At 41.6% G+C, this 18,551-nt stretch overlaps 1 protein-coding gene across 1 annotated transcript in view; it reads right to left on the reverse strand.

Annotated features, from left to right (window-relative positions):
* Positions 1–18,551, reverse strand: part of ALDH7A1 (aldehyde dehydrogenase 7 family member A1) — a 42,784-nt gene that overhangs the window by 2,717 nt on the left and 21,516 nt on the right. Inside the window, exons 9-17 of the mRNA XM_040444355.1 lie at positions 17,946–18,043; positions 12,678–12,719; positions 11,565–11,659; positions 9,610–9,694; positions 8,086–8,192; positions 4,872–4,988; positions 4,007–4,104; positions 3,482–3,555; positions 181–256 (exon numbers count right to left, since the gene is read on the reverse strand). Coding sequence (XP_040300289.1) covers positions 181–256; positions 3,482–3,555; positions 4,007–4,104; positions 4,872–4,988; positions 8,086–8,192; positions 9,610–9,694; positions 11,565–11,659; positions 12,678–12,719; positions 17,946–18,043 — 792 coding nt within the window. The remainder of the gene's footprint in view (positions 1–180; positions 257–3,481; positions 3,556–4,006; positions 4,105–4,871; positions 4,989–8,085; positions 8,193–9,609; positions 9,695–11,564; positions 11,660–12,677; positions 12,720–17,945; positions 18,044–18,551) is intronic.

Consider the following 18,551-nt stretch of genomic DNA (forward strand, 5'->3'; position numbering starts at 1 on the left):
AAGAAAGAAAGAAAGAAAGAAAGAAAGAAAGAAAGAAAGAACAAACCAAAAGTAAGTGAAGCAAACCAAAATTAAGTGAAGCTGTGCACAGAACAGGAAGTAGAAGAGCTTTTAATTTTAAAAGAGCATTCCAACCAACAGCTCGAAGCCCAAACCCATCCTCCCAAAGCCTGGTCTTACCAAGTGGATCTTCTCATGTACTGTTTCCAGGCATCGCTACCAGACTCGCGGCCGCCCCCAGTGTGCTTTTCTCCTCCTAGAGAAACACACAAGAAACTTGTATCTCTTGAGCAGTTTGTCTTTACTGGCTCCTACTCAGCAGCACAGAAAGATACCAAAAGAAGACCAGAGCTACCCAACCAGTGAGTTTACATTTAGCTCAGAGTATCTCCTCTACAAACAAAAAAGAGATCAAATAAACCAAATAAACAGGAAGAAAGAACTAGAAGGAGGGCGGGGGGGGGGGGAGGAATAAAGAGGAAACAAATTTGCCAAGAAGCAAAAGAAAACCAACCTTACCATGAGACAATGTGTTAAAATGGGAAACCTCTAGATAGTAGAAATAAAATTTTATTTTCTCGTTTATGCTTAGCTATACATTATTACCTATAATATACATACTCTGCTTTTATAATATTTTAAATGCTATGGTAATATCCTTAGATTATAAGAAGTTAATGATTCCAAACAAGAAAAGGATACTATGTAAAAGTGTGCCATCAAATCACAAGACATTAAGTCTTGATGTTGTATTTAGTAATAGATACTAAATACTATACAGATACTAAACAGAGAAGAAAATAGTTAAAAGAGCTAAGAGAAAAATCTGAGGGGGCATCTGGCTGGCTCAGTCAGAAGAGCATAAGACTCGTGATCTCGGGGTGGTATGTTCAAGCCCCACACTGGATGTAGAGATTACTTAAAAAAAAAAAAATCTTAAAAAAAAAAAAATTCTGAGGGTATCTCCCATATGGAAAAAAAAAACCCATAAAAACAAAAAGATGCAAAATAGGAGGAAAAAGATAACAAAATTAGACAATTCTTCAAGAGCTAGTATTCAAGTAATAGTTCTAGTAATTAGCAAGAGAAAAATTGGGGTGCCTGGCTGACTCAGTCAGTAAAGCTTGCGACCCCTAATCTTGGGGTTGTAAACTCAAGCCTCACGTTGGCTGTACAGATTACTTAAAAATAAAATCTTTAAAAAAAAAAAAAAAAAAGGAAGGGAAAATAATTGTCAAAGAAACATTACCAAAACAAAACTAGTCAAAACTCCCCAGTACTGAAAATGAGCCCCAATATTCTAATGCTCATCACTGGCCCACTGCCAAGAAAATTTTTTACAGTGATCTCCACCGACATAAAAAGTAGACCCCAAATTTTTTGATATGGGAAAAAAAAGAAAAGAGATCAGAAATCAAAGTGGACTGGGCTTTCCAACCACAATACCAAAAACCATAATGCCCATGGATAACAACGTCACAAATCTGAGGAAACATTATTGCCAACTACACAGGAAATGCACGCTTGTGATCTTGCTGCATCTGGGAACCTGGCTGCTATACCTTTCCCGACACTGTAAAACTTTCCCTAAAAGATACAAGTGTCTCTCACTGGGCCTCACCTGTTTTCAGACAACGGGGTTTATGTTAAACACCTGCTTTCCTTCAGGGAGTCTGGAATTTTGGTATATGCCAGGGAAAGGGTGCCTAGATGACCAGCCCCCAGTAAACGCTGTGGGCGCTGAATCTCTAATGAACTTTCCTGGTAGATGACATTTTAGGTATTTTGTCACAATCCATTGCTGGAAGAATTAAGCACATCCTGTGTTGACTCTGAGAGAGAGAGCACTCTTAGAAGCTTGGTTGGTTCCTCTGGTCTCCCCTTAATCTCTCCTGGCATGATAATGTCATACCACACACACAGAGAAGGAGGGTTAAGAAGGTTCATCTATCCTAACAGAGGGTCAACACATAATGTCTAAAAATGAGAAAAAGTAAGCAGTTAAAACACTACTTTGACCCCTGGCTGGGTCAGCTGGTAGAGTATGTGACTCTGGATCTCAGGTTCAAGAGTTCAAGCTCCAAGATGGGTGGACAGAGTGCTTAAAATAAATAAATAAAAATTAGGGGCATCTGGATGGCTCAGTTGATTGAGCATCTGACTTCAGCTCGGGTCATGATCTCAAGGTTGTTGAGTTCGAGCCCAAAGTCGAACTTGCTGTTATCAGTACACAACACGCTTTGGATCCTCTCTCTCCCTCTCTCTCTACCCCTCCCCCCTCCCACTCTCTCAATCAAAAAAAAAAATTGATTAAAAATAAATAAAAACTTTTTTTTTTAATTGAAGTAAATTCAAAGGTAAATTTATGTTTGTTTTTTTTCCCCCCAGTAATAATCTCAAAGTAGTTGCCTCTGGTAATGAAGGAGGAAAAGTGGGAGAACAGCTTTTTCCATCTAAAAATTAACTGTGGAGGGGAACCTGGGCGGCTCAGTTGGTTAAGCATCTGATTCTTGATCTCGACTCAGATCATGAGCTCAAGGTTCATGAGATCGAGCCCATCTCAGGCTCTGTGCTGACAGCATGGAGCATGCTTGGGATTCTCTTTCTCAAAATAAATAAACATTAAAACAAACAAAAAACCTCGAGACTTAGAAAATACAAGTAGAACCCGGTGAAAAAACCAATTTAGTATTTTATCTAAAATAAAGATAATGTTGGACACTTAGCACACTGCTTAGCTATTAAAAACCAGAATTTTTCATGTGAAACTTGCTGGCTTATGCCTAAAGCCAAGGGTTCTTAATGCTGTCTGGGTCATGGACCATTTCCCCCCAAAAGAGATGCCATTTCAAGGGGTCACATATCTTAGGTTAAGGGCCCTGGCTCTAATGGGATACTGCACTGGAGAAAAAAGTCAGACCGTGGACAAGAACTCTGCACATAACACATAAGCTCTCTCAAGCATGTAAGACCAGGTTGTTACCAAGTTCTATTATTCCAGTTTCTTAGTCAAACTTTTCTAAAAGCTACCACTGCTTTTCTTGTGCTCTCTTGATTGTGTCCCCACCCCAAATTCCCAAGCTGGAAGACGGAACTTCCAATACTTAGAATGTGGCTGTGTTTGACAAGAGAACCTTTAAGGAGGTAATTAAGGTTAAATGAAGTCATAAGGAAAAAAACCCATGAAATCATAAAGGTGGGCACCTAAAACAACAGGACTGGTGTCCTCAGAAAAAAGGAGGAGACAGCAGTGATACATGTGCTTCCACAGAGAAAAAGCCATATAAGGACCACAAGCCAGGAAAGAGGCTTCAGGAGAAAACAACATTGCCGAAACCTTGACCTTGGCTGGAATCACAGCCTTCAAAACTGTGAGAAAATAAATTTCTGTTGTTTAAGGCACCCAGTCCATGGTATTTTGTTATGGCAACGCCAACATCTAACATACTGCCCCCAACGTGGAAAAGGATTCTTTACATACCAAATGCACCTCCAATTTCGGCCCCACTCGTTGGGATATTGACGTTTACAATGCCACAGTCTGATCCTTTCGGTCTGTGTGTAAAAAGGGAAGCATGGTTGAGAGCAACCCATTAGGAAATTAAGAAACAAAACAAACAACAGACGTCTGGGGGGCTCAGTCGGTTAAGCGGCCGACTTCAGCTCAGGTCATGATCTCCCAGTCCATGGGTTCAAGCCCCATATTGGACTCTGTGTTGACAGCCCAGAGCCTGGAGCCTGCTTTGAATTCTGTGTCTCCCTCTCTCTCTACACTTTCTCTGCTCAAGCTCTGTGTCTCTCTCTCTCAAAAATAAATAAACACTAAAAAATTAAAAAAAAAAAAAAAAAAAAAGAAAAGAAACCCAACAAACAAAAAATCCAAACCTCTAAGACTCTAGATGCTCAAATATGTATTTCAACTAGGATGGTTTCACTTTCTTTTTTATAAGTCCAATCACGAGACAAATTAGGCTTACATAAGTTTTCAAAATAGACAAAGTTATACCCAAGCCAGCGGAAGATTCTGCCCAAATCCTTGGTAAAGATGCTACTTGAAAGTCCCTGTTTTACTTCATTATTCCATGCAAAGACTTCTTCTTCACTCTAAAAGGACAGACAGTGGAATGATACAGAATTCAGGTCCAAGTTCACAATGGTACATTCATAAGACATATAACTGTAGGGCACAAAAGTAAACTAAAGATTAACCTACTAATTCCATTTCTCTGATACACAGCTTTGTGTGTTTTTCCCTTAATTGTACTCTGAGAAACAAAGGAGTACATGCTTCCATTCAAGCTACTATGTAAGAATTAATTTACAGAGCTCCAATTATGCACAACCCACAGATCTAACTGCTTACAGTACACTTAGTTATTTAATCCTCATCCGATGATACAGGTCTTATATTATCCACGGTTTAAAGATTAGGCAAGAGACACTAAATAATTTGCTCAAGAATTTAGTCACACACACACTATAAAACATGAAATTATACCTCTAGTGACATCATGTAAACCAGTGATAAACTATTTAAGTGTTTTAAACATCAATCATATAACTGTAAAAAGACACAATTCTCATTATTTTTTAACTGTTAATTACGGCACATTCCAATCTTGATTCAATCTCCTGAGATTGCAGAGAGTGGACCTGGGAGGGGTGGCAGTCAGTTTTTGTCTAACCTCAGCCGAGAAGGACATAGGTGCCTCTCTTTTATTCCCCACAGGCAATTTTTCTTGCAGAGTTACTACCTAAAACCTCCCTATAAGCTAACAGAGTAAAATTTCACATTCTTTCATTTTCTTTACTCTTCTCATTTGTTTTTTCAACATTAAACTAGAGAAAAAGCAAACAGAACCCATTTTTACCTTGAATTTAAAGACATAAAGGATCGGAGCAAACGTTTCTGTGTGGGCAATGGATGCATCATGGGCCAGACCTGTCACAATGGTTGGTTCTACATAATTTCCAGGGCGATCCATAACCTTCAGTAGAGAAGTAAAATCACAAGAATGAAAGCATTTTGTTTTCTGCTACTTTGGGTCATCAGATACAACCTTTGCCGTACTTGTGGAGGAAAATTAAAAAAAACAAACACCATCTACAGGTGAATTATTTCCAAAAAATAACGTCATCACGAATGAAAACGTTCTCTGCCTCCTATCGCTCCTAAGTTAGTCAGTCAGATAAAAATAGAAAAAAAAAGGATGAGGTTACACTGAAACACCACTGTTACAGGTGGCTTTTTAAAAAACTTACACAATGTTGGGGCGCCTGGGTGGCTCAGTCGGTTGGGCGTCCGACTTCAGCTCAGGTCACGATCTCACGGTCCGTGAGTTCGAGCCCCGCGTTGGGCTCTGGGCTGAAGACTCAGAGCCTGGAGCCTGTTTCCGATTCTGTGTTTCCCTCTCTCTCTGCCCCTCCCCCGTTCATGCTCTGTCTCTCTGTCCCAAAAATAAATAAACGTTAAAAAAAAAAAAATATTAAAAAAAAAAAAAACCTTACACAATGTAAAAATATGTCATCTAAACCGTCTGTGTTTTAAGACTGTAATGTGAGGGGCGCCTGGGTGGCTCAGGTATTTAAATGTCTGACCCTTGATTTCAGCTCAGATCATGACCTCACAGTTTGTGGGTTCGAGCCCCACATTGGGTTCTATGCTGACAGCATGAAACCTGCTTGGGATTCTCTCTCCCTCTCTCTCTCAAAATAAATGAATAAACATTCAAAAAAATTACAATAAATAAATAAATAAATAAATAAATAAAGACAGTACTGTGTCCCCCATCCCCAAATTCCTATACTGAAGCTTTAACCGGTACAGTGTGACTGAATTTGGAGACAGAACATCTATTTATTCATTTTTGAATGTTTTTTCTGAGAAAGAGAGAGAGAGAAAGCACGTGCGCGCACATGAGTGGGGAGGAAGACAAAGAATCCAAAGCAGGCTCCAGGATCTGAGCTGTCAGCACAGAGCCTGACACAGGGCTCATTCCCACAAACTGCAAGATCATGACCTGAGCCGAAGTCCAACGCTTAACTGCCTGAGCCACCCAGGCACCCCTGGAAACAGAATCTTTACGGAAGTAATTAAAGTTCAAATGAGGTCACATGTGAGGGGCCCTAATCAGCCAGAACTGACATCCCTACAAGAGGAAGAGATACCAGAAACACAAAGGAAAAGCCATGTGCGCACACCAATATGGTGGCCGTCTGCATGCCAAGAACACAGGCCTCAGCAGAAACTCTGCCAGGACCTTGATTTTAGACTCAGCCCCACAACTGTGTCAATTTCTGTCATTTAAATGACCCAGTCTGCCCTAGCAAACCAATACATACTGTACAAAAATCAAAAGCCCCAAGAGTATACTGTAGACACTCTCCTAACCAACCTCCATGGAACCAAATTACCAGTTCATGTCCACTTAACTAATGCTTGCATTCCTTCTGTAAAATACTCTTGATGCCCATGGTTGGGTGGTCTAGTCTCCACTGGGTTTGTGTTATTCTTTGAGCTGTGTGTTTTCCAAGAGTCAACTGTATCAACTCCCAATCCCATGCATGGCAGCAGTATCTACTACTGTAACACATTGCATTACATAACTTACGTACATGTTACCCAAAGAAAAAAAGGTAACACGAGTAACAAAAAATACACAAATATACAAACACACTTCTATTTAACAAGGCGTGTGTGTGTGTGTGTGTGTGTGTGTGTGTGTGTGTGTGTGTGCGTGCTCTGCTGTCAGCAGGGCCCGCTTCTGATCCTCTGTCCCCTTCTCTCTCTGCCCCTCCCCAGCTTGCACTCTGACTCTCTCTCTCTCTCTCTCTCTCTCTCTCTCTCGAAAATAAGCAAACATTTAATGGGGTGCCTTGGTGGTTCAGTCGGTTAAGTGTCTGGCTTCAGCTCAGGTTGTGAACTCATGATTCATGAGTTCAAGCCCTGCATCGGGCTCTCTGCTGTCAGTGTGGAGCCTACTTCAGATCCTCTGTCTTCCTCTCTCTGTCCTTCCTCACTCCCACATGTGACTTACTTGCTCTCTCTCAAAAATAAACATTAACAAAAAAACTTTATTTTTTATGTTTTTAAATGTTTTATTTATTGAGAGAGAGCAAGTGAGCAAGAGAGCCAAAGCGTGAGTGGGGGAGGGGCAGAGAGAGAGGGAGACACAGAATCAAAAGGAGGCTCCAAGGCTCCGAGCTGTCAGCACAGAGCCTGACACGGGGCTCAAACCCACAAACCGTGAGATCATGACCTGAGCCACCCAGGTGTCTCTAACAAAAATAAACATTAAAAAAAAAAACAGAGGTATCAGTTCCCCAATACTAGGATACATATTTTTGACAGAGCTTTGTATTGTGCTATGAAAACCTTCTACCCTGTGTTTGTTGTTCTACACATGTCGCTGCGTGTCCCCTGACAGACGTTTCAAAGCTCTATGGGAAATGCAAAGTTCAAAGTTCATGGGAAATGTGAGTTCAGAACTTGGCACCACTACAGTGACCATCATCAGGGCTAAGATTTATGTGATACAAAAATGGGAGTACACCATCAATGGAAAAAAGAAACCCCGGAGTCAACCCAGTGACTAGACCAACACACTGCCCAACCAATGGTCAGTTATTTTTGTTGCCTTTATACCAAATTGCCTTATAACCGATTGGTTATCCAACAGTAACGTTTGTGGTGGAAACGCTTGCAGCCAAGAGATCTAGAGCGAAACTGCTTCATATCCTTTGATTTCCTGCCTTAACTGACTTTTAAAAGTAACCACTAAATACAGATTCTGAATGCTCTGAATACAAAGTCTTGTACTGTCCCATGGAAAGGTCTCCCTTCCATACAAATTCCCAGGGTCTCAATTCAACAGCCATCACGACTCGGAGTTTCTTGTGTGTCCTTCCAGAAGTGTTCCATGCATTTTATGTTGTCACTCATTGAAACACCCATTTCCCCCTTATGAAAAGATGGAGAAGGCAAAGTCAGTAGTTGGGGGACCCTTCGCCATCTGCCCAGAGCCCTGCTCAAGCTGAAAGGAAAGGAAGCAAACATCTGTCACTACTGAGCTGGGCTGTCATTACCTTGCCACCATAGACCACACTGCCACCTTCTTTCTTTGCTTCCTCCACTGCTCCAAGAAACATGCTCACTGACTGTTTGGTGTGGAGTGGCCCGTAGAGGACATTAGCTGCAGAGAAAAAGGAATGTGTGTCATTTCACCCCAAAAGGCATCATTACTGTTAGAAAACCTTTACCCAGTGAACAGCCCCACCCCTTCAGACAGCCTCTCAGTGTAGACAAGGAGTCAGCAAACTCTTCTGGTAAAAGGCTAGACAGGAAATAGTCAACGTTCTGCATGACACAGGCTGTCTCTGCCACAGTAGTCACTGCAGACACTTAAACCAGGGGGTGGGACTGTGTCCTGCTTAAAGTTTCTCTACATAAGCAGGTAGTGAAATCTGTCAATCCCTGGGTTAAAGGAATGGCTACCAATTAATCAGAGCGCCGCACTTAAAATATATGATCCGTTTATTCATGACCATGAGATCATGCTCTAAGAAGTTCACAGGCTCAGGAACTGGTGTGGAACGGAACAGGGAATAACAGATGCAGCCCTATATGGCTGCTGGAATCCAGACCATTAAAAGTGGCCAGGGGACAGAGGAAGAAGGGAGATCTAGGGAGGCCTCAGGGGAATCTTAGAGCACCAGTCACGGGAAAAGCGGGCTGAAGAGGATTCCAGCGTAAAGAGCAGCAGAACGGAGCGTGGACACTGGGAGCTCTACAAGAAAGATGGGAGAGCTGGAGCTCAGGGAGCAAGGGAGGAAATGGTACACAGCCAGTCAGGGGGTGGGCAGGGGAGGAAGCAGAGGTCACGTCATGAGAGACTGTGAGCCTGATCCAGAGAGACTTGGAAGGGATCCAGGTTTCAGCTGAAGAGCCATTAGAAGTCACTGGAGTGTATGAAGCAGGAAAATGAATTATTTCATCTAGTTACATGTTTAAAAAAACCATTCTGGCTTCTCTGGAAGGCAGAAGTGGAAGCAGGCAGGTCAGGGAGGGGACACTCTTGCAGCCTTCCATGAGAATGGTGGTGGCTTGCACAAAGGTCATAAGAGTGCAGAGAGGGGCGCCTGGGTGGCTCAGTCGGTTGGGCGACTGACTTTGGGTCAGGTCATGATCTCACAGTTCGGGGGTTCGAGTCCCACATCTGGCTCTGTGCTGACGGCTTGGAGCCTGGAGCTGGCTTCTGATTCTTTGTCTCCCTCTCTCTGCACCTCCCCTGCTCACACTCTGTCTCTCTCCGACTCTCAAAAACTAAATAAATGCTAATAAAAGAAAAAAAAATTTTTTTTAAAAAGAGTGCAGAGAGAAGAAGCTCGTCAAAGTCATCCCATTTGAACATCTCTTGAGACTCACCCACCAGCTTACATCAAGCACCCAGGATCCTAAGCTAGGAGCAGACTTGATGCCCCACGTGCCCGATAACCTGCTTCATATGCCCTCAGGCCTCTCAGAAAAGAAAAAACAAAAAGTCTGAGATACAAACACTGGTACCACCAACTGTCAAAAAGGAATACCTTTGAAATCAACCAGATACTCACAGTCCCAAGGGTTCCCCACACGGATCTGTGCATAGGCCTTTTTCAGTCTATTTACAACTTCATCATGGATGCTCTCATGTAAAAACTAAGCGATAAAAGAAACATTCAAGGGAAGATTCAAATAAACCCATAAATTTGTCAACAATGTGCGATTTTTATTAATAGTACTAATTTATAATTTATAGTTCATACTAGTTCTTAGACAATGTGATCTCTGAAAACAAAAGCAAACAGAAGTATACGTTCTTTAATTATTTCATTCCTACTTTTAATAACTACATTAAGATAATAAATTTCCACCTGGTAGATGTTAAAAAGAAATCATAAGCCTTGTCTTTACCAAGTTTCTAAGGACCTGCCTGGCCAAGCTTCACACAGCAATTATGCCTGTTTTTACTCTAAAGCATTCAACATCTTAATTACCAGAGAACCTCAAGGGTATCTGTCCCAGTTGTGGTGAACACATATTGACAGCTGTTTGTTTGGTCTGCCTTGGTATGGCTGTTGTGTAATAGCATGCTCTCGGCAGATTAGGTCTCTAGAGGGAGGACTCAACCAGGAGGACCGCCTTTGGACTCACACTAGGTAGGATGTGAGCTCCAAGCTATGTTCCCACTGACAGAGGTGAACTGGTCCAGCCATCCATTGTCTGGGTCGGTTTTCATGTAGCAAATGGATTGGCAGTCATGGAGAGGTGCACAGTACTGGAATGGGTTTTTCTACACATCACTGTCCCTATGAAAACCAATCTGGGCAGTGACTAATAGCATCCTTTAATGTTTAACACTAAATGTAAAGCATGGACTTGTACACTTGCTCCAAGACACAAAGGAAAAGTAAAACTTAGCTGAATATACGAAGGCTTGACTTCCATGTCATTTCACATTTCACCATATCATTAAAATTATAATCTTTTGGATGACCTGTTTCCTTCTTAGCATTAGTGTAATAAATGTCTAAAGTAAATTCAACAAATTGTAAACATTCTATGAATATCATATCTCAGATGTTTTTGGAGAACTATAGAAAAACAAAGGAAAGACAGACCTCCAACTGTTATAAAATACAGAGAAAAAATGAGTATGAAAAGTTACAGAAAAAGTAGGCTTAATTTCCAGACCCGTTTTATTCTAATTTAGATTATGTTAACCTTATAAAGAATTGGTTCATATTGAGGCTAAGAGTAAAAACACAAAGCCAATTCCTCTGTAATTTAAATGTACAACTGTTTGAAGTTTTTAATTACAAGAGGAAAACTCAACAATAATAATTTTTTAAATGTCGAATGTAGCCACACTTTGTACCTAATCAAAACTTGCTTGGTTGTAGTACTGAGTTTTCAGGACCATGAGACTCATGAAAATCAGGCTGATACCCCACACAAAACCGAAATCCAGCTCAAATATAAGTACAGACATTAAACTTCCCAAACCCCATACGCTGATGCTAAATCACATCTCCCTCTGTGCACTTAATAATAATGTGTCCTATATATGTGTGCACAGACTATACATTCATCCAGAGACAACCCACATTTGCTTTTCAATAAACCATGTCACATCAAGTCTAGAAATGTAAGACCAGACTTATGGCCCCAAATTAGTATCTTCATGTTTTACTGAAGTGTTTTTATAACGAAGCCAAAGCTCTATATCCTTTATCGAAAAATTTTCGAATTCTTCAAACTTACAGCTGATTTTATTCTACAAGTGACATTGGACTTTGTCCATATTGTTCGAGGTCTCTGTCCCCAGTCCAGCTCTACCACTTGTAGCTTGGGCACAATCCCTGGTTGATCAGCCTTGAGCACACAAGAGTGTATCAGGGCCACAGATGTGTTCTGTCTACGGGAACACATTTTTCCAGCAATACTTGTACACCACTTCCTAACAGCGCAACGTGTAACCAAGTGGGGTGTGAAGACAACGTCACACGCCCAACGCCGACACACTCACCAGGCGCCGCGCAGTGGTACATCTCTGGCCCGCTGTCCCCACGGCTGCGAAGAGAGCCGACGGAACGACCAAGCTGAGGTCTGCATCCTCAAAAGCTTGGAGAAACAAAACACACACCTGTCAGTGTCGCGATGTAGACGGGCTAACCGGTCGACCAGATGATGCCACCAGAAAGCTCAGGAAGACAGTGTCAGCATTACCCCAGTGATGTAAGCATGTTCACACCACGAAGCCTCCATTAAGAGCAGAATAACGAGCTCTATGGTCTTTACCTCAGTACAGTTGTCAGAGGAGATAATAATGGTAGGCACCTGACAGGATTTTTGTGGGGATTAAAGGAAATAAACTCATATGTATGAAACAGCTGAGCACAGTCCCTGCAACTACCCAGGGCTCACTAAATGCTAACTATTTGCAAATGAACACTCTCTAGATTAGAAGTCCAACCCGAACAAACCCATCGCCACATGCTTTTTAAACTTCTGGTGTTCACCACAACAATATAGGCATCTACACATGGTAACAATGGCAATATACAAATTACCAGGTTTTGCCTTCTTATCACAAAATCCATGCTTCTATTAAATCTCAATCCATCGATGTGCATTATCCACAAAAGCCTGATAACCTATTTTGTGCCCGACAACTGAAAATGAGAAGTGGGTAAACTCCAAGCCTATGGGTTAGGTGATAAAATGCTTTAAGGAAGTGATCCTTCCCAATAAAAAAGCACTCAACCAAGATCTTACTATAGACAAACTAATTTTTTAATATATAAAGGAATCAACAAGTCATGTAAAAGTTACTTACTTTAGAGAAACATGTGGCCAGTTTTCAGAAAGCAGAAGGAAAAACAAGAAATCATGCCAAGCTACAAAGGCTCAGACACAGGCTCGAAGCCCCAGGTAACATTTCCCAGCATGAACACCTGTCCTTTCTAGTTATCTCTGCCTTCAAACCTTTGTGTCGTATCTCACAAGTGAAACTCTGAAACCTAAAATTAGGTCTTAGACGCACACAACAGAGGAGGGAATAAAGAGTGTCCACCCAAATTCTGTATGGTCACCATGGCTACCGAAGCTATTCTCAACAGCAAACAAAGGGCGGCCTTACCAATGATGGCATTGTTTCCTCCAAGTTCTAACAAACTTCTCCCTGTAAAAATACACAAACACACGTTAATGCCCATTTCAGTACTTAGCGCACACTGAAAGATGGCCTCAAATCACAGCCTATCTCAACTGTGTTTTCTTTTTTTTTTTAAGTTTATTTATTTATTTTGAGAGACAGAGAGAGAGAGAGAGAAGGGGAAGGGCAGAAAGACAGAGAGGGAGAGAGAGCATCCCAAGCAGGCTCCGTGATGTCAGCACAGAGCCTGGCGCGGGGCTCAATCTCATGAAACACAAGATCATGACCTGAGCCAAAACCAAGAGTCGGACACTTAACAGACTGAGCCACCCAGGCACCCCAGTTTATTTTCTGGTTTAAACTGTAGCATAAGGGGGCACGTGGATGGCTCAGTCGGTTAACGTCTGACGTCAGCTAAGGTCATGGTTTCACGGTTCGTGAGTTTGAGCCCCACGTCGGACGCTCCACTTTCAGGGAGGAACCGCTATGGATTCCCTCCCTCCCTCTCAGCCCCTCACCCACTTGCTCACTCTCTCTCAAAAATAAAAAACGTGAAAAAAAATTTTTTTAAACTCTATCATAAGGATTGCATTGATGTCAAATTTCTTGATTTTAATAACCTTATCATACATAGTTATATGGCACAGTGTCCTTCTTAAGAAATACACCAAAATACTTGGTGAAGAAACACAATGTCTTCACCTTTCCCCAAAGGTTAAAAAACAACACGCACCCACAGTTTATGTGTGTGCGTGCTGCCGGAGAGAAAGAAAGTGATAAAACAAATGGGGAAACAAGTAAGTAGTGGGTGAATTTTGTTCAAGGGTATACAGGAATTTCTTGTGTTAGTCATGTAACTTTTCTCTAAATGTGAAATTATATCCCCTCCCCAACTCCACAAACATTTAGTGTAAAACGGAGCAGTCATTGTGGAAGACTGTGTAACTTTCCAAGAAATGAATCACAGGATTACCATATGCCTATCAATCCACTTCTGGGTACCTAACCAATAGAAGTGAAAACAGGAACGTGAACAGGTAAGAGCAGACCTATGCTCAGAGCTGCGCTGTTCGTAACAGCCACAAGGTGGAGACAAAAATAAAAACAAAAAACAGGAGCTGCAAGGTAGCAGCAGCCCAAGTGTCTATCAATAAATGCCCGAATCAGGGCACCTGCGTGGCTCGGTCGGTTAAGCGTCCAACTTCAGCTCAGGTCATCATCTTATGGTTTGTGAGTTTGAGCCCCACATCAGACTTGTGCCGACGGTTCGGAGCCTGGAGCCTGCTTTGGATTCTGTGTCTCCCTCTCTGTCTGCCCCTCCCCCTGCTCACGCTCTGTCTCTCTCTCCCTCAAAAAGAAATAAACATTAAAAAAAAATTTTTTTAAATGAATGAATGAATCAACCAAATGTGGTAAATACATACAAGAGAATAACCTTCCACCCTAAAAAGGAAGAAAATTCTGACACACGTTGTGACCTTTAAGACATGCTATGTGAAGTAAGCCAGTCACAAAAGGACAAATATTGGGTGGTGATTCTACTTATAGGAGGTTCTTAGAAGAGTCAAATCCAGAAAAGAAAGAAAGGAGAATGATGGTTGCCAAGGGCTGGAAGAAGGCAGAAATACGGAGGTGGTTTTTAATGGGGATGATGTTGGGAAAACAAAAAAGGTCTGGAGATGGATGATGGTGATCGTTACACAACAATGAACATGTACTTAATGCCACAGAAGTATACACTTAAAATGGTTAAAATGATACATTTTATATTATATATATAATACAAAATATATATACATGTTTTTCCACACATACACACACACACACACACACACTTTTTTACCACAATAAAAGAAGTTAAAAAATTATGTGCTCAGATGGCTCAGTCAGTTATGCATCTGACTCTTGATTTTGGCTCAGGTCATGATCTCACAGTTCATAGCATCAAGCCCCACATCGGGGTCTGCACTGGTAGTGTGGAGCCTGCTTGAGATTCTCTCTTCCTCTGTCTCTGACCCTACCCTGCTCATGCTGGCTCACTCTCTCACTCTCACTCTCTCTCAAACTAAAGAAACTTTAAAAAAACTATGTGCTCACTGCAGGAAAAAATGTTTTAATCAGAAAGTATCAAACAGGGAAAAAGTCATGGCTCGTAAGCATAATAAAATCTCTCCTCATAATTTGGTATAGGGCCTTCAAATCTCTTCAATGTTCATTTCTATTTACTTGAGATTGTACAAACTAATTTGCTCTTACACATGTACCTAAGTTGTTAAGAGCTATTTTAAGAAAATCACTGCATAGTACTTCACCATGACAGACTAAATTTTACTTAGCTACTGCTCTAGTGTTGGATATATTGGTTAATTTTTTTTAATGTTTATTATTTATTTCTGAGATGGGGGAGGGGCAGAGAGAGAGAGGGACACAGAGAATCTCAAGAAGGCTCTGCGCTGTCTTCGAGAAGCCCGATTTGGGCTCGAACTCACAAACCCTGAGATCATGACCTGAGCCGAAATCAAGAATCAGAGGCTTAGCCGACTAACCACTCAGGCACCCCTGGATTGTGTTTCATATTGCTGAATTTTAAGAGTCCTTTATTTATTCTAGATACCAACATGTTATCAGATAAAGGATTTGCAAATGCCTTCTCCCATTCCGTAGGTTGTTCTGTCCATCTTTTTGATAGTACCCTTTGAAGCATGAAAGTTTTTTTTATTTTTTTAATTTTTTAATGTTTATTTATTTTTGAGACACAGAGAGACACAGCATGAGTGGTGGAGGGGCAGAGAGAGAGGGAGACACAGAATCAGAAGCAAGGTCCAGACTCTGAGCTGTCAGCACAGAGCCCGACACGGGGCTCAAACTCACAAACTGTGAGATCATGACCTGAGCTGAAGTCGGTTGCTCAACCGACTGAGCCACCCAGGCGCCCCTGAAGCACGAAAGTTTTATTTTTGATGAAGTCTATCTCATGTTGGTTATGTTTTAAGGGTCATATCCTAGAAACCATTGCCTAATCCAAGGCCACAAAAAGCTATTCCTATGTTTTCTTCTAAGAGTTTGGTAGTTCTGGCTCGCACATTCAGGTCTTTGATACATTAGGAGTTAATTTTTGTGTACAGGAAAGGTGGGGTCTTTCATATGTACATAACTTGGATATCTAGTTGTCCCAGCACCATTTGTTAAAAAGACTAGTTTTTCCCTCCATTGAAATCAGTTAACCGGGGGCGCCTGGGTGGCACAGTCGGTTAAGCGTCCGACTTCAGCCAGGTCACGATCTCGCGGTCCGTGAGTTCGAGCCCCGCGTCAGGCTCTGGGCTGATGGCTCAGAGCCTGGAGCCTGTTTCCCATTCTGTGTCTCCCTCTCTCTCTGCCCCTCCCCCGTTCATGCTCTGTCTCTCTCTATCCCAAAAATAAATAAACGTTGAAAAAAAAAAATTAAAAAAAAAAAAAAATCAGTTAACCGTAACTCGAAGGGTTTATTTCTGGACTGTTATTCCACTCATTTTTATGTCTATCCTGATGCCAGTATATAGTCTTGAATTTTTTATACTGAATTTTTTAGAGTAAGTTGCAGTATTAGGACATAAGGGTCCCCCTTTGGTCTTTTTCAAGACTGTTTGGCTGCTTGGGGTCCTTTGCATTTCATCTGAATTTTAGGATCAGCCTGTCAATTCTGCAAAGAAGCCAGCTGACATTTGGAAAGGGATTGCAATCAATCTGTAGATTACTTGGACAGTATTGATCTTAGGCTACAATAATACTAAGTTTCCCAAACAGTAAAAATGGGATGTCTTTACATTGACTTAGGTGTTCTTTAATTACTTTCAATGATACTCTGTAGTAATTCCTGTGTGAAAGACTCCAACTTCCTTTGTTGTATTTATTATTTTTTAAAGATTTTATTTTTAAGTAATCACGTCCAACGTGGGGCCTGAACCCACAACCCTGAGATCAAGAGTTGCATGCTCTACTAACTGAGACAGCCAGGGGCCCCTGTTGAATTTATTCTTAAGTATTTTATTCTTTTTGACACTGGTGTCAATGTCTTCAGAATTTCATTTTGAGAATGCTTATGGCCAAAGTAAAGGAATGCAAGTGATCTTTGTATTGTATCTTGTATCCTGTAACCTTGCTGACCTTAGTTATTAGCTCTACTGGTTTGTAAACTTGCTGTTTAAAAGCAATGCCTTTGGGGCGCCTGGATGGCGCAGTCGGTTAAGCGTCCGACTTCAGCCAGGTCACGATCTCGCGGTCTGTGGGTTCGATCCCCGCGTCGGGCTCTGGGCTGATGGCTCAGAGCCTGGAGCCTATTTCCGATTCTGTGTCTCCCTCTCTCTCTGCCCCTTCCCTGTTCATGCTCTGTCTCTCTCTGTCCCAAAAATAAATAAACGTTGAAAAAAAAATTAAAAAAAAAAAAAAAAAAGCAATGCCTTTGGCAGGCACCTGGGGGCTCAGTTAAGTGTTAGACTGTGGATTTCAGCTCAGGTCTTATCTCACAGTTGGTGGGATCAAGCTCCGTGTTGGGCTCTGGGCTGACAGCATAGAGCCTGCTTGGAATTCTCTTCCTCTTTCTCAAAATAAATGCATGAATTTTAAATAAATAAATAAATACATAAGCACACAATGAAATGAAACGAAACGAAACGAAACGAAATGAAACGAAATGAAAACCAATGCCTGTGGGGGCACCTGGCTGGCTCAGTTTGGTAGAGCATGGGACTCTTGATCTTGGGGTTTTGAGTTCAAGCCCCACACTGTGGGTAGAGATTACTTTAAAAAATTAAATCTTTTTAACAAATAAATAAATAAATAATAAAACTGCCTTAATGAGCCATAAAGCATACAAGGCTGTGTGTATAAAACCCTTTTCAGTCATATATACATAAAATGTAAGTAAGAACAGATTTAAGTCTTCCGTTCCATACTTATTCTAGGTCCTGTACTCCCTGGTCCTGCTTGGAGCGTGAATTTTCTGTTTTTAATTTGCCAAACACTTCTGATAGAAATAAAGAAATGTATTTGATAGGATTTCACTATGGTAATTTACGGGGAAAATGAAATCCTTCTGAAAATTATGCTATTAAATTTGCAATCTCCCCATTAATAGCTGTATCCCTCTGTTACCTGGATATTCAAATAAACATGGCTGTTGTCCCTTCAGAAGGGATCAGGGAGGAAAAACCCAACTTTTAGATTTCATATCCATCCCTGATGGAACTGCAATCCTCATTAAAAGGCAACACTTACCAAATCTCTCCTGCACCATAAGGGCCACCTGTTTTCCCACCTGTGTGCTCCCGGTGAAGGACAGCAGGTTCACCCGTTCATCTTTGGCCATTGCAGTGCTGCAGGGGAATAAACACAGTCACTCAAGGCAGAGAAACCCAGCAACAGTGGCACCTGCTGGAACCAGGTCAGAACATTTCCTCATCACAAAAAGACACTCAGTCAAAGATACAAATATGTCTATCCCAAGGATGCAAAGGAAAGTTTTCATGAAAATGAACTAGATGTTCACAGGCAGAGCCACACAGCACAATAGGCGAACCTGGTCTGGGAGCTCTCTGTAAACTGAAATCACCTTGAGGACATTGTTAAGGATGAAAGTCCTTCCTATACATTATGACCTTAGCACTTCCTTCATTAACATCCCAGTTATTCTGCAGACCCCTCAACTACTAATTCCTTTAAGAATTAAAAATGTGGGGGCGCCTGGGTGGCGCAGTCGGTTAAGCGTCCGACTTCAGCCAGGTCACGATCTTGCGGTCCGTGAGTTCGAGCCCCGCATCAGGCTCTGGGCTGATGGCTCAGAGCCTGGAGCCTGTTTCGGATTCTGTGTCTCCCTCTCTCTCT

Source organism: Herpailurus yagouaroundi, unplaced genomic scaffold, assembly GCF_014898765.1.
Source record: "Herpailurus yagouaroundi ecotype Mexico unplaced genomic scaffold, PumYag 192, whole genome shotgun sequence".
NCBI classification, from domain to species: domain Eukaryota; kingdom Metazoa; phylum Chordata; class Mammalia; order Carnivora; family Felidae; genus Herpailurus; species Herpailurus yagouaroundi.